Here is a 16,496-nt window from a genome sequence, read left to right as displayed (position 1 = left end):
ACTGTTACCAAATACCATTCCATTTTGTAAGCATGATTTTGCAATCTTTCATTTAAACATGTTTCAACTGTGTAGTCATCTCTTATGGAATCTCCTATGCTACTAACCACATAACATTGCTTTCCTAATGTCTATTGAAAGTACCTCCTTTTCTGATCTTTGGCATCTGTCTGCCTGTAGTTTATAGGCAATTCAGTTACATGTCTATATTCAGAAATGACATTTATTATACAAACAACACTCATGTTCACTGTGGAATGTGGACAACCATCAATTTTATTTTCCTATGTAATTGAAATTCACAAACTTATCCAAGATGAAAATCTATACTCAAATGGTTTCAAAAGTACAAGGAATCTTTCTAGTATTCTCCTAGTTACTACTTGTCAAAATGACCATGCTAAACAGCAATGGGTTGTATTCAACTAAGTCACCCTGTTAGTGCTAGGGCTTCTGCTAAACAGAACTTCCCTCCCTTGCCTCTCCAGAGCAAGAATAGATTTAGAGGCACACAGGGAGAGGGGGAGTTTCTTTGCACAAGTGGAAGTCCTTGCACCAACAGATTTTACTGTGTATGTATGCTCTTCTCCCTCTCATCACACAATGAAGTCACAATTTTTCTTTTGCTTCTGTCTGTTCCTGGTTTATGCTCTACGCGCAAAAGCTTAAAATTAGCAATTGAAGTGAGCCATCTAGAAGCACAAACACAGTTTTTAAAAAAGAAAGATGTCTTCAAGCTAAGAAGGTACACCAGAGGCAACCCTGAAACACTACCACTGGGGGGGATCCAGAATATGAATTGGACCACCATAAGGAATTTTTATTTTATTTTCTTAATGTTTACACTCCACCATGTCCCATTTGTTGAAAAAAGCATATCCTCTCTTCCATGCATCATCTAGCAACTCTTGAACAATTGACTTCCCTTATGAATAAACAATCATAGCAATAACTAAATACAGTAATTGGTCATTTTACTTCTAGAAGCAAATGCTGACTGCTTAGAAGATTTACAAAGAACAACACTAGAGTCCTAACAAGAGAGCTCAAGTTGAATATTTGACCACTGCAAGCCCTGAACTCAATCGCAGACGTAACTTTACACACTTAAAAAAAATCTCCATTAGCCACATGCAATCCTCGGCTGTGCAACAGGAATAATAATCACATATGTACTGATACAAACTTTTAATATATTATATGATATCAACACCTTCTTGCTAGTGGAAACCAACCTTCCTACAATTGCTTTATCAGCAGCTTATGGCTTTTGTTTTTGTCAAGGATTTGTGGATTACCATAATTGACTGTATATGTAGTTTGTCACTAAAATAACAGAGAACAAAAATAAAATATGCAGTCACCAGTCTCGCCTTAGAAATCAGCTTATCAAAAGGAATCAGATTTGCTGGCATCAGTGTCTCAGTTCTGGACTGCTTAAGGTCCCATTTCAATCCTAAAAGCCAGGAGTACAAATCAGGTCTTTTGATGACCCATTTTCCTCTATGAAGAGCCAAGACAGCTGCAATACTACAGGAACATACAGGGTACAAAGTTGAGGATGAAGCATGTGAGGAGAAGAAATAAAGTGTTCTCAGTTGAAGAACTTTGGCATCAAGCAGACCTCTACAGGAAATGATGCTAATACAGAAAATGAGGCTAATGCAGAATTCAAACACTGCACTCATTGATAGGTGCTCCAGTGAGATAAAACCTTCCCACTAAGACCCTAATAATCAAGAACTCAAAAGCATGACAACTCATACGGCAAGTATCATTTACTATGGACAATAAAAAGAAGAGAGGCAACTTAATGAATATTAATTTGTATACAGCTGCAGTGTGGTGAATACTACAACACTACTTACAACATCAATTGACTTCACTTTCATCTAATGTCACCCTCTAATGTCGCCTTGCAAGAGAAATAATGTTTTATTAAGTGCTCCTATCCAAGAGTTAACCATCAAATTTTATACCAAAGAATCTGCCTACAAGAAAGAGATGGTAAGTAAAAGTAGCAGAAATTAGAAAGGACACTCTATTATTCAATCTTCTTACATTCTTATTCTGGAACATGTATTTTTAATATGGACACATCTTCTAAACTCTCTTCTATACTTATATTTTATTTAATTCAGGTACTTCATTATTATTTTCCACAGTGCCTTCTCCATTATTTAGTTCACACAATATTCTGTACCAGCCTTCTCCAGCCTGGTGTCCTCCACATATTTTAGCTATAACATCCATGGGAGTTGTAGTCCAAAACATCTGGAAAGCACCAAGTTGGAGAAGGCTGTTCTACACAATCACTGATGCCTGCACTGGTCACCTATCACGAATTTACTGCTGTAAAAAAATTAAGTCATGAATACATTACTAAAATATTTTGAATTACACAGGTTTATCTCCCATTCAGAACATAAATGCACACCGTGTGTGTGTGTGTGTGTGTGTGTGTGCACGCGCGCTATTGATTCAAAAAGGTGGTAGCACCAGTTCTCCAAAGTCTGATATGTACACAATACATTTTAAAAGATTAAAAACTAAAGAAAGCAGGTCAAAATCTAATTAGAAGACCTGAGCCTCATACAACAGACCTGCAAACCAGCTACAAATTAATTCAGAAGAATATGCATCACTCTATTTATCTAACATACAAAGTCAAGGTCACTGTTGTATCAGACTTTGCCAATCTTGGGTTTTGCTTTCTTGACCCTTTATGGATCACAATGCATTTTTTAATCTCATTAGCTGCCCAAAATTCAACATAAATGCTAACTTTTAAATATCAATGTATTAAATTTTAGTATTAAAAATTAATTTTGACATTTAAAATGTAAATTTAATTTTTACAATTTAAATATTCAATGGATATATTAAACCTGAACATAACTTGATTTTAAAAAGCACACAAGGATAATTCCTATATGAGAACATTCAATGAATTCTGATGGCAATTAATAAAGTGTTATTATGGGAAGACGAATTCTATTAGTATCTCAATACAGTATTAAGACACTGTTGTTAAGCTTAAAGTACAACGTGACCTAAATCTCATTCATCAAAATAGCAGCAGTCATGCTATATAATCACAACCACCCATCCAACTCACAACTTTCCCCATTTTCCCTTCGGAGTCTCCAGCAAAGTAAAACAAACTAACAACAACAACAAAATCAAGACAGACACAAACACGAACAACTTTGCAAGCCATACACATAAATGCCTGTATGGGGGAAAACGGGCAAGGACAGCTGAGCATGGCTGCTTCCTCCCACAATGCAACTTGGGCCTCCTCCACGCTTTCAAAACCATTTATTCGCGGAAGCAAAAGCAAACGAGAGCTTGACACACACGCGCAATCCATCCCTCTCCCTCCCCGCTCCCGGTTGTATTTTATGTATATATATAAATAAGGAACAAACCCTCGTTAGACGGGAACAGGCTCCCTCTCCCCATTTCATTCCAGACCCAGGATCCCCTGAGTTTCCGGGTGCGAGTGAAGTGGGACCGCCCCGACCCACCCCCACACCCAAGACGGACTTGGGAAGAAGGGGCGGCCCGGGCAGCGCTGCCGAGTGCGCTGGGGAAGAGGAAAAGAGAAGAAGCAGCTGCGACTGGGGCTACTCACATCCGTCTATCTCCTCCTGCAGGTCCTCCTGGAGCAGCGACAGATCTAGACGGGGGGGGGGGGAGGCGGAGAGAGACAAGACAAAGTGAACTCCAGCCGAGGGGGATCCTCCCCACCCCAGAGCAACTCCCCTTTGTAAAACACCCGTAATACACACCCCACGAGAGCGCCTCGCAGTTCTTTACCACGCTATAAAAGCGCGTACACGCGCGCACACACAACCCTGCCCTAAGAGCCCCCTCCTCACACTCACGGGGCCGAGAAAAAGAAGGGGGACGCCTACATCTGGCAACAAATCCCACAAGCCCTTCTTGCCACACAAGGTCGTTAATAAATCCCCTCGCAAGCTCATTCCATAGTTTCCCCAACACAGAGAGAAGTAGGTAGGCAGGCAGGAGGCAACCCCCCGCCCCCGCCCCCCAAATCGATGAGTTGAGGTGACTGAGGACTCGCCAAAGGGCGCTTTCCCTTTGCTTTTTCCTTGAAGGGGGGGTTCCGGACTGAGGTGTTTCTTTCGCGCCCGGACGGAGTTTCTGGGAGTGGGAGCGGGGGTTGGGGAGGTGCTACCTACCCGCCATGTTTCTGCAAACCTCCCCGCCCGATTTGCAGGGGCTACATTTAGCCCGCCGTGTCAGCAGCAGGAGGCGAGGGCTGAGGGAAGGGGACTCGGTTGGGGTGGCGGTTGCGGCCTTTGGGCCCAGGCGGCGTTTCCGGGCGTCCCCGGGAGAGTCTCACACAGAGCGATCAGTCCGGAGAGGGAGGGGTCTGAGCCGGACACAGAGAGAGAAACGGCTGCCCCCGCCTCCGCCAGGGAGGGAAAGAGAGAGAGAGAGCTGCCTGACATGCAAGGCAAGAGCTGCCGCGCTTTTGCTCTCTTTTCCACCGGCTGACTCACTCCAGCCTCAGAAGCCGCCTCCGTCAGGCGCAGCCAGGTGGGGCCGCTCGGCAGGTCTGGCCCAGCCGGAACCGGTGAGGCAGAGTGAACTACTTAGGACACTTCGGAAAAACGCCCCGGTGCCTATGCCTGTGAGCGCCCTCGCCCTTGCCCCCCCCCTTCTCTCTCGACTCGCCTAGCAGTGCTTTCCCTTGACCCTGACCCTGCACTGCCTTCCCCACATGGCATGGCCGTTCCCAAAGTTGGTTTAAGACGGTACGGCAGTTCCCGTTCTCCGCACCCTGCTAGGCACTGGCACGGTTGCAGGGCACGGCGACTCGAGAGCTGTACGCTGGGCTTCTCTCAGACCTACGTAACTTGGCTGTGACGCTGTTACCTCCCCCCACATCTGGTTTTCTACTACTGTACATGTTTCCGTGCCACTTGGCTCCGGTTTTCGTTTCCCCTTTCTGGGCTCGGCCATTGCATTCTTCTCGCGCCTCCCTCAGCGCTGCTGCCCCGACACTTCGCTGCCCGAGGCGAAGAAGATTACGCTCCATCTCCCTCCCTGTTCTGTGTACACAAGCCACATAGACTAGCTGCTGACTCTTCTTTCAGCAGCAGTGATAGGACAAGTGGGCGATACCCACACTTCAGGGCAGTTAGGCTGGTTTAGGGAGCACAGGGGCAGCCAGTGTGGGATAAACAGCTCTGTCGTCTAGCACTTCGCCACACATCACCTGCTACTTGAAACTGTGGCCTAGCTCTGCCTCTCATTCTTTTTTCCCCTTTGTTTGATATCACTGCCACCCTTCCCTGGCTGTATTTTTCTATTATTTAACCTTGCTCCTCTTAAACTTACATAGGAATACTGCTGCTGCTTTTCATCCCTTTTTATTGCCTTCCTATAGAGAATGAAGCTGAACACACTATTTTAATTGTGGCCGAACACTGGTTTAGAGGATGCCAAATGGAGCTCTGAGATATGACACACTACAATAAGTAGATTGAATCATTGTGATGTCATTCTATAAAGAACCTCCTTCCTCAGGTGATAATTCCATGGTTGGTGTCACAATGTAACTTATACTGTATTTGCAGGCACACATGCTTTGTTTTGTGGCCATTTGTATACTGTATATAGATTCAAAAATTAAAATGTTCTCTGCAAAAGCTATCCGAAACTGGGTTTTGGGGTCATTGCCTACTTTCATTAAAATAAGCCTTGGACTGATTTAATAAGAGCCAGGCAACCCTAATAAGAAATATGCATTTAGCTGCTTATATAACTGTACTGAGGTTTAATGAAAATCTAATATTTTGACAGAAAGGTAGTTGGCAAAGCACAGTAGATAAGGCTGCTGTTCTAGACACACTTGCCTTAATGTCTCATTTAATTCTATAGGACTTCTGGGTAGGTATGTACAGGATTCCCTTGAAAAGGTATAAACCATGTTTATATCCAAATCAGTTAAAATTTATGCTTAATATACTAAATTTAGTATAATATTCCCCTTGAGGCTAGGATAGTGTCTCCCCTTGCCACTGGACTCCCTTTCATTTGTCAGTAAAACACAAAATAAAAATACGTTTAATTGCAGAACCACAAGGTTTGATAGGTGCTCAGCCTTTCTTGCAGTCGCTATGAAGGTCATAATTCTACAATATTATCAGCCATACTAGTTATGGTTCTCTAATACTGTACAAAGAAATAGGAACACAACTATCACAGTGATTTCAGTAGCTGATGCCTATACTTATCATACCATTGGGTTTTCTACATTATAAGCTTACCATGGGCCATTTGCAGTGTTGATTGAGGTGACTAGTGATCTGCAATTCCTTTCCTGGAGAAAAGGGATAAGCCAGAAATTGGATTAAGCATCACTAGATAGTGTACTTGCAGTATCCTTGCTGCACCATTTTGTAGTCTGAACAGTGCAAACACCAACTTTACAAAACCATATGGTAATCAACAGAACTCCTAAGAGACTTCTGTAACAGACAAACATATACACTGACAAGCCTCGTCTGTCTTTCTGCCTGCTGTTAAGAGAAGGCCCCAAGATCAGTTCCCATCATTTCCAGTTAAAGGATCTCTTGGTGGCAAAATATATCTGCCTGTAACTTCAGAAAACTCCTTCCTGTCAGAGTAGACAGCACAGGGCGCCTCCTATATTACCGTACTCTTTGTTTTTATGTTGTGGTGGCTTTGGCCATTCGGCTTTTTACTTGACATAAAAGGTAAGAACCTTGCAAAAAAACAAATCAATTTTGTGCCTCCTATGGGTTGTGTTTTTTGTTTCTGCTTGATAACTTCTATATGACATTTCCTGATAAAATTCACAATTTTCCTTAATATTAAGTCAGTAAACCTAAGATCTGCTTACAATTCAGAGCGATTAAGAGTCAAACATTGAGATATAGTGATGGCATAGCCCTTGCACTTCCTCAGTACCATGCAAGTACGAGCTGCAGTGCAATGTAGCATAATTTATTAAAAATATTTATATACTGTTATAAAAAGTCAAATAAGTTTATAATAGTATATAATGTATGAGGAAAAAGCATTTAAAATTTCAATATTATAGACAACCAACTAGCTATTATGGAAATATATTATTCGAATGGCCTGCATAGGCCTGGCACGTAATATTGTGACTTGTTGGCTTTTGTAGCTGCAATAAATTCTGATCTCAGGCATTTGTGGTTGAGCTAGAAGGAATGTCATGCATAGGAGGTAGAGCCCATATAAAATACTGATAATAAGCAGCATTTTTCAATCTGGATGCTATATTGTTGTTGATGGAGAATGCTGGAGAAAAATGGGTGATTACGTAGCTGCCAAAGATTCAGTAGTTATGTGCTTAGTAGAGTTCATGTGTCTGTTCATATGCAAAACAATGTACAAGCTTGATGTGTTAACGAATGAAGCACTGTGGCATATTAAATGTTCTGTCAAATGTGATTAGTAACTTTAACCATTATCTGAAGAAGTGTGCATGCACACGAAAGCTCATACCAAAATAAAAACTTAGTTGGTCTTTAAGGTGCTACTGAAGGAATTTTTTTATTTAACCATTACAGGTACAGTCAAGCATACAGTACTGTATCACAGGCTGTTAATAAAGATTTCTAAGATAGCACCAACTTTATGACATTCAAATCATTCTCTTGTGACCAGCGACAGTATTTTCTATAAACATTTTACTGGACAAATTCCTGCTGTCCTAAATCAATGGAGACATGATTTAGCACACATATGACTTACTTATTTTTTTAGTTTTCTTTACTAAATGTACCTCATATTAGTTTCTTCAATGCTGTATCTCTTTTCCAAATGTAATTGAACGGACATACGTTAGAAAAATAAATAAAATGCACTCAGGCTGCACAGTTCTGTGCATTCTTACCTGGGAGAAAGTCCCATCACATTCAGTAGAGTTTACTTCTGAGCAGACACATGTTACTGAGTAGTAACAGTGTGGTATTATTTTATATTCATACAAAATCAAAGTTACTTTGATTGGAATGCTTATAAAGGTTTTAAACAAATAACTACTTACATTTTAAGGGGAGGGACTGAGGTATTGAAAACATGCTTGCAGGACAATCCAAACACTAGCTGGGCAGCAGTGGCAATGTAAGAGAACAATAGAGCAACAGTTGCATCTCTAGCCTTATTGCTCACACAGGGTGGAAGACAGAGGGCAGGGAAATAACAAATCAGCCTCAATGCCATCAAGTGGGCTGGCTCAGCAGATCCAGAACAGCTGGTTTTCAGAGGGAGGGGTGCTGTTGCCAGAGGCAGGTGCGGTGCAGACCATTGGGAGCACCACAACTATTATGTAGAATGGAAGGCAAGAGCCAGGGGGGTGCTGAATTTTTATGTTGCACAGGGCACCACCGACATCTGAGATCCCAAGGTCTGTCACTGCTGTTACAGAACAGGGACCTTTGTATTTTAACCAAGTAATGCTAGTGTCACTCCATGGGCAAAAAGCGAGCAGGGCTGCATAGATAGAAACCTCTGCCCAATCTGTCCCCCAACCCTGCACCCAGTGTTGGGGGTATGGATTGCAGCTTGACTGAAGAACTGTACAAATAAAAAGATATGTGCTTCCTAGGGAAATTAACTTGAAAATTTTATTGTGTTACTAACAGTAATGCATTTCTATGAGACAGGAAATGAACATTTAATTGAAAAATATCAATCCTACATCAATGCTTGAGATTAATTTTTAAAAAACTTTCAACTATATGTCTAATGGCAACGCCTATCTCTTTTTTCAGATAGTACTATTTATAATTTTTAAAATGCCTTTTCATAAATTATGACATCTTCAATAGGACAGAAACAAGTTTGGGAATTGCACCATGGAATCTGACCCCCCCCCCAAAAAAAAGGGGGAAATAGATTTTTATTGTACAATTTTCAGTCAACTTTCTATGCAATTGGTTGGACAGTATGTGTGTTTATCAAACAATTTTTTAAAAAATCAAACATCTGAAATGAGTGAGTTTGAAAATATGTTGCTCACAACCCAACACAGTTAAGCATGCTTAAACCCATTTATTGCAATATATTTTATTCAGCTGAACTTTGTGTTGGACTTTAACCATTATTTTTGAAGGCATGATCAGAAAGCATGATCAGAACTCAGATGAAAGACTTGCATTTTAGAATATTTATTTGAGGCATGTTAAGGCATGTCAGCCATTTGAAGGCTTTATACACTTGGAATAGAAAAAAGGGGAAAGGAGGGTAAAGAATTACTGTTGAAAATAAAAAGAAGTCCTACCTTTCATAGCTCTGTTTACTTGAAGGTTCAGGAAAGTAGCATGGAGTAGAGTAGGAAGACAAAGATAAATGATTGGCTGCTATATATCTCTTGTTAGTCTCTGTACAAGGAGATGTCACAATCTCACCATGACAATGAGCTGTTCCTTGGGTACCAATAAGAAAAGCAGAATGAATTACTAAAAACAAAGGCTCTAGTCACTCACAATAGATATTCCTAGGTTCCCTATCTCACTTAACACACATTATATATTACCCTGAGGCAAATACTGATTTTTCACACACTAATAGTTGTAGTAATGCCCCCTGATGAGTGTACCTGTGTAAGAGGTACTGTTAAAACATTAGGTACACTGTTAACCTGAACCTAAAGCACTACTGGTAATTGTTTGGGATGGATGGCCCTGACCCTGGCTAAATAGGCTTCAGTGGTATGTCCAAGAAATATACTGTAAATGTAACAGCTCATGCTAGCCATCCTTTGCTGAATTATTTTACAGGGATTATGGTACATGCTATCTTCAGCAGAATTTCAGATTGAGCTACTGCACCAAATCCTAAATGGCTATTGCTGTCCATTTGTCTTCATTCTCTTTTTCTGGACCAACTCATTATTCAGCTATATTAATTGATTTTTAAAGTGGTTGATGGATTTAAAAAGGTCCTCCTGCATATGTAGCAGCAGGGTTTATTAAATGCAGCATTTTAAAATACATTTACCATACTAAAAATTTGGATAGAAAATGGAATTGAATGCCTTTTTTAAAGATAGGTTATGCATGCCTGTCATAGCAAGCTCTAGGAACAGTTTTTAATGATTTTATTATACCGTATTGCTTATTTTAAAAAATTTTATATTGCTTTTTAAAATTAGTGAACAAAATGTAAATGTGTGCAGATTTACTTGATTGATCGCAATCACAACTCATGTGATTAAAGTTTCTTTAATCAGGTTAAAGGCTTAGTTTCAGTTCTTTCTTTAAGGTTTCCTTAATCAGGTAAAAAGCTTAATTTCAGCTCTTTCCAAACTCTGACTGTAAATTACACTTAGGTGATCTTATTTTCAAAAATATTCTCAATTTTTTAATTCACCATGTAGCCAGCTGTTGTAGATCCTGTATCTTTAATACCATGTTTGTTAGCAAGCAAGAAAGGAATGTGCCCCTATTTATGGGAGGCTTTTGACACAAAACATGTACTGTACAATGACTAATCAGTAAACATGCAGTGTATACGTAGTTGCTAAAATGTATGCGTTCATGCAGTTGAATTGTTGTTTGCGCAAGCTCTATGTAGAGAGAGAAAACTAGTTTGATAGTTTTGTTTTACCTTCTTCACCACTTTACCAAGTGGTAGGGAGCTGCAGTGAAGGTTTTGCGGGTTGGCTGTGTTGTGAGGAAAATAGCCACCCAGTATCTGCTGTCAGCCGAGTCCCATTTTACTCATCAGCACCAACAAGGGAGGCCAAACAGACACCAGGATTGATCAATCAAAGGATAATTCCCCCCCCCCACTCAAGTACAGAAAGGTGCAGCATCTACGGTAGCAACCTGGAAAGCTAGTAAAACAAAAAAGGCTGGCCCCTAATGTTAGTCAGGGGAGACCTTTATACCTATTCAATAGTGCAATGGGGCAATTAGCCCTGCAAGCAGGGAGGCAGATGTGTGGAATTCCTCATCGATCCCCAATCCCAAATGCTCTTATTTAAGAGCAGACATAGAGATAAAAGACCACTCATCTAATTACAAGCTGTTATACTCCCTTCTTGAGCTCATATATTCCCCGTTGGTCTGGTAGGCAGAGCGTTAGCCAATTGCTCCTTGTTCTTGTCATAAACTTGAGTTCCTTGCATTATTGCCTCAAAATGGAGTCTTTTTTTTAAAACTTACAACAGATGTCTTGTGAGGACAGATGATAAAGATTTTCCAAGTTTCAGGTCTGTCAAAATATCCCATATAAAGTTGTAATCCAGAATTGGTGAAATGCTGCAACAAAACTATTTAAGGTCAGCGGGTATCAGAACTCTTTTAGAACAAGTGCATTAATAGATGGAATAAAGTAATTGTTATATTCAAATAGAGCTAGGGGAAAAGGGGTAACCCCTAATGTTATAACAGTAATAACAGAAGAACAGTACTGAAATTGCCAGTCTTTCGTTTAGGTATAACAGTTGAAAATTGTCAACCAAAACAGTTATCTCATTATATACATTATAAAAATACAACATTTAGGGTGATAAAATTAATATACCTAGTACTCAGTCAAGAAATACCCAAAAATGTGAAGGCTGTGGACTCACTGAAGAACCTTGAAAAGGCAGGCACAAGATCAATTCCTATGTTTCCTTGTTTTTTAAAAAGGTTCACAGACCATCTACATACACTGCAGGTAGTGAATTCTCTAATTTTATATATATGTATTGATTTTCCTAGCATTTGCCACCCCAGCTGTTCTGCAAATGTGGTTATATAATCAGTGGGCCTCGCATATTTATATACTGAGAAACATCATTACGATCAAGGAGGAGTTGCTCGGGCTCCAAAACACTGGAGAGGATGCTCAGGAGTGACTGTTTCATCTTGCAATTCCATAGTGAGATCAGGGCTTCATCAGGATTACCAGTTTTCTCCACTGGAAAACACGCAGAGCATTGAGGAACACATTTTCTATTAGTCTTCAAGACTGGGCTATAGAAACGGGCCCACTGCTGTTAGATGAGGGAAGTGTCATCATTGTCACACAAAACTTAGACAAAGCTTTCTGACTGCTTGCTGGAGAAGATTCTTACTCACCATGGGCAACCTATAAAGAAATTGTTTATAATGCTGCTTTATCCAGCCACTGTGGGAGTTTGTGACAGTTTTATCCATAATAGTCTGGTTCCCAACTGATGTTACATCCAAAATTATTTTTACCATATTTTTTTTTGTTTAGTCATTCAGTCGTGTCCAACTCTTCGTGACTCCATGGACCAGAGCACACCAGGCACTCCTGTCTTCCATTGCCTCCCGCAGTTTGGTCAGACTCATGTTGGTAGCTTTGAGAACACTGTCCAACCATCTCGTCCTCTTGTCGTCTCCTTCTCCTTGTGCCCTCCATCTTTCCCAACATCAGGGTCTTTTCCAGGGAGTCTTCTCTTCTCATGAGATGGCCAAAATATTGGAGCCTCAGCTTCAGGATCTGTCCTTCTAGTGAGCACTCAGGGCTGATTTCCTTCAGAATGGATAGGTTTGATCTTCTTGCAGTCCATGGGACTCTCAAGAGTCTCCTCCAGCACCATAATTCAAAAGCATCCATTCTTCGGCGATCAGCCTTCTTTATGGTCCAGCTCTCACTTCCATTCATCACTACGGAGAAAACCATAGCTTTAACTATATGGACCTTTGTTGGCAAATATTTTAGTGGGTATTTAATAGTCCCACATTTTGCTACTGAACTTCATTAAAAAGTATATTTGAGGGAGGAAATGTGTGTGTCTCTTTGAATTAAACTCTTTGTTTGAAACAAGAGGAAAAAAATCATTCCATTTCAATGACTGATGAAGCTGCACAAAATTAATTGCAAGACAGTGATCCAGAAAAGACCAAAGTATTTTGCTTCATCAAATGTTAGTGACATTCAGTACATAAAAAGTGTGTTCCCATGGTTGATAAATTATTTAGCAATCACTAGCCTTTTCATTCCTCTGAGAAATCTTAATGACTGCAGATGGTGATGCCAGGAGGTACTGCATAGAATACTTAGGCTGAAATAGCAAACTGAGAGCCCATTTCACATGTTGCACTGGGGCAATATTTTGCAAACATGGAGATTTCTCTTTCTCTGCATCAGTGAGACTGAAATATTATCATTACTTGTGGATATTTCTGTGGTCATTTTGCAGTGTTAATTTTGCTCATGAAACTGCTGCTGATACCAGCTTGCATGCTTACAGTCTGTGATAATACGCTGCTATAATATAATCTGGAAATAAAATGTATTTTAGAATAGAAGTTGTATATTATGACACACAATAAAAGGCATATACTGAAGCACATAGTCTGTTAAATTCTGTAACATAATGCATAGCACTGGATTATGTCGTGAGTCTGCAGTCTTAAACCTCTCATCTAATGAGGGTTTGTTCCTTATTTATATAAATACATAAAATTCATTTCATAGAATTGCACTGTGAATATGGAACTTTGATGGATAACCTCTGTATTTTTTGTTGTTGTGGGGGACAACATATGACAGACAACAATGATCAAATGTAATTAATAGTATGATTTTTATTGACCAAGGTAGAAGTTTGGTTTACTTAAGTACATTAAAAATTGTTTGAAATATTGCTCTTAGAAAAAGATTATTGAAATATTTATCATCCATTTGCTTCTGCAGAATGCACTTATGAAACACTTCTACAAACTGAGCATTTCAAAGCCAGTTTGAATCTGAATTTCTAGTTGGCAGGCGGTACTCATCATGCTCATGCCGATTTGGCAGTATATGAACTGGCTGTCTGTAAAAGAAACTTGTTATCTCTCTTTGGCATTGGGCACAATACAAGCCTGTTTACATGACAATAAGTCTTTGGAGTTAATTTAATTCCCTTTTCATACTTTGCAATTTAAAGTAAAGGGACTGAAAGGAAGACTTGTGGCTGCTTTCTTTTTCAGCTGTCTCCTGTACGAGAAATAAGACTGTTGATGCACTACTGTTGAAGCCACATTAAAATACTCTCCTGACAAAATGATTTTAAGAGATTTCTGGTGCTGTTCAGTTAAATCATCAGTATTTCAATAAAACATACCCCCAAAAAACCACTGGTATTAGTATAATCTACATAGCATAACACTTGCTGTTAAGTTTTGATACAAACACATAAAGGTATCCTTCCATTCCTCTTTCACTGTAAAGAAAAGTCTACTTCATACCCCAAATATTATTTTTATTTACAGTATTTATTTTACGAATCTCTACTCGATTTGATCTTCAAAAAAAACCCACAGTGGCTAATGAGTAAAATCAGCAATTAAGGCAAATTTAACTACAGATGTATTGGAAAGCTACAGCGCCCAAACCCATTATCCCATCCAAATTACACGGTTCTTTTGTTACAATATTATTCTGACTCTTCAGCAACATACTGTTACAGATCTTGAGGTAACAGAGTATGGGGCTGCAAGGGCATCCATAACTGCTAGAATTAGTAAATATTATAAATTAATAAATGGTAGACTTTTAGATAATATTTGGAATATTGAAGGACAGATGTTAGACTAGGGGAAAATACAGGTGAAGCTTCTTTTTCAGGCCAGGGGCTCAGCTGGAATAGAAGTCATTAAGAACGGCAAAAGCTGCTAGAAGCAAGTCATTAACCCATCAGTTGAAACCATCAACTAGCTACAGTAGGCAGCAGGTTCTGACAAGCTGCTGTGAAGGCCATAACCATCCTGGCAGGCTGGGACAGAGGCATGGAGAGGGTATGCAGGATGCCTTGAACTCCAATGCTGCATTGCTGTAGAGAAAAATACGGTATCCTCTTAAGATGTAATAATCTGAACTCTCTCCAAAGTAGACCCAGGTGTAAATATGTGTGCAATGAACCATATTTCTTGAAGAGCGCCTGGAACCCCTGGTATCTCATGCAGCCAATCTCCAATTGGTGGAGATTGGGGTGTTGTGTAACACAACAGTAAGCTTAGACTTAAGTCAGAAGCCAAACTCAAACATGCTTGCACTTGAACTGTATGTAGACCCAACTGATGGATGGAGATTTTTATGTGCAGGGGCATTGCTAGGTACTTACCGTAAAAGACTTGAGGGAAAGGAACATCAAGAAAATTTGTCTTTGGACAGATTAAGATGATGGGTGGCTGGGGTCTCATTTACGCTGCAACCAGCCACCCTGTTAGCATAATTTTGGAGGGTTTTTTTAAAAGGCAAAAAGGGGAGAAGACAGGACAGGAAATTGGGGGGCCAATGCTAATTACTGGGTGCTTAGGTCCCATGGTCCACTGCCTAACCAACAACCCTGTTTATATGCAATGCTTTCAAAGATGCCATCCCTGCTGTGCATTCTGAGGTAGTACAGGCATTTAGTATGTAATTATACTTAGCAACAGTTGCACAGCTAATGGGATTAGTTAAAAGAAGCAGATCAGATGAAAGAACAGAGTATAATTTTAATGGAAGTCAGCACAAGAATAGACATGGGTCATTTCTGCACAACTGGATTTTGTTAAATAAATTAATGAGAGCATAAGACTGGCCTGCTGGATTAAGCCAATGTCTCATCTAGTCCAAAATCTTGTCATCACAGTGGTCAACCTGTAGGAAGTCCAAAATCAGTACCTGAACGCACAAAATTAATTTGTTACCTTTCTTCATACCACTCATAACTTTGGTTTGTTCAGCCCACTATTGTGCACTGTAACTGGAGTGTCTCAGACTCCTGCTTTCAGACCACTGCTACCACAGGTATTTTGGGCTGAAGGTGCAATGGATTGAATTGGGACCTTCTACACACATGCAAGACATGTACTCTTCCACTAGGCAGTGCTTTTTCCATTCTTATTCTTTCTTAGTTTCTCTTAATTTATTTATAGGGGAAAAAATCACAACATCACAAAAGGAAAACAACAACAACACAAAAGTTGCTGATCAACCAAGCTGCCACAAAAGGGGGAGGGAGAGAAGGCAAGGATTGTCAGAGTTGTTTTTCTGCAGTTTTAAACATACTAAATTATGACAAATTCCCCAAAAATGTTTCCCTGACCACAGCTCCTTGAATGCAGACAAACAATTATGGTGGTTCCTGGAACAGAATGGGTCAGAGGCAGCTTGAAGGACATGTCTGTAACTTTTTCTTCTTTGTGTGAGTTAAACAGAGAAGATTGTCCTTATATTTCCTCCTTACCTTATTTGACCTTGACGTTCGTGACAATCACATTTGTTTAACAGATTGAATCTTGCACAAAATATTTGCAGTGTGCTTTATGAGTGCTTTAGTCCTTAAAACATTTCAGCCTATTTAAAACTGGTTAGTAAACTTAATTACTTTTACGTGAATGAGACTACAGTTCACAAACCGACTATTTTAGGGTAATAATTAAATAAGTTGAAAAGTACTGACTGTATAGGAAGATTTATTGTTTTGTGTCAGGCATTTATAAAAATACAATGAGATTTGGTGCAGTGTT

General features: G+C 39.9%; 2 protein-coding genes across 9 annotated transcripts in view; one reads left to right on the top strand and one right to left on the bottom strand.

Moving 5' to 3' along the window:
* Positions 1-4,345, bottom strand: part of PPP4R1 (protein phosphatase 4 regulatory subunit 1) — a 31,270-nt gene extending 26,925 nt beyond the window's left edge. For 3 of the 5 annotated variants that reach the window (XM_035124896.3, XM_060277907.2, XM_035124897.3), the window contains exons 1-2: positions 4,209-4,345; positions 3,638-3,682 (exon numbers count right to left, since the gene is read on the bottom strand). In XM_035124896.3, coding sequence (XP_034980787.3) covers positions 3,638-3,682; positions 4,209-4,215 — 52 coding nt within the window. In that variant the 5' untranslated portion in view covers positions 4,216-4,345. Of the gene's footprint in view, positions 1-3,431; positions 3,683-4,208 lie in introns of all 5 variants that reach the window. The other 2 variants (XM_035124898.3, XM_088675328.1) reach the window with 1 other exon arrangement.
* Positions 4,214-16,496, top strand: part of RAB31 (RAB31, member RAS oncogene family) — a 51,512-nt gene continuing 39,229 nt past the window's right edge. For 3 of the 4 annotated variants that reach the window (XR_015951446.1, XR_015951445.1, XM_088675330.1), the window contains exon 1: positions 4,214-4,606. Coding sequence is in view for 1 of the 4 variants with exons in the window: in XM_088675330.1 (XP_088531456.1) it covers positions 4,214-4,606 (393 nt within the window). In the remaining 3 variants the exon portion in view is untranslated. The remainder of the gene's footprint in view (positions 4,607-16,496) is intronic. The other variant, XM_088675334.1, reaches the window with a different exon arrangement.

The sequence above is a fragment of the Zootoca vivipara genome, chromosome 8 (genome assembly GCF_965207765.1).
Source record: "Zootoca vivipara chromosome 8, rZooViv2.hap1.1, whole genome shotgun sequence".
Taxonomy (NCBI): Eukaryota; Metazoa; Chordata; class Lepidosauria; order Squamata; family Lacertidae; genus Zootoca; species Zootoca vivipara.
Note: the sequence above shows the minus strand (reverse complement) of the source record. Positions and strands in the feature narration are given on the sequence as shown.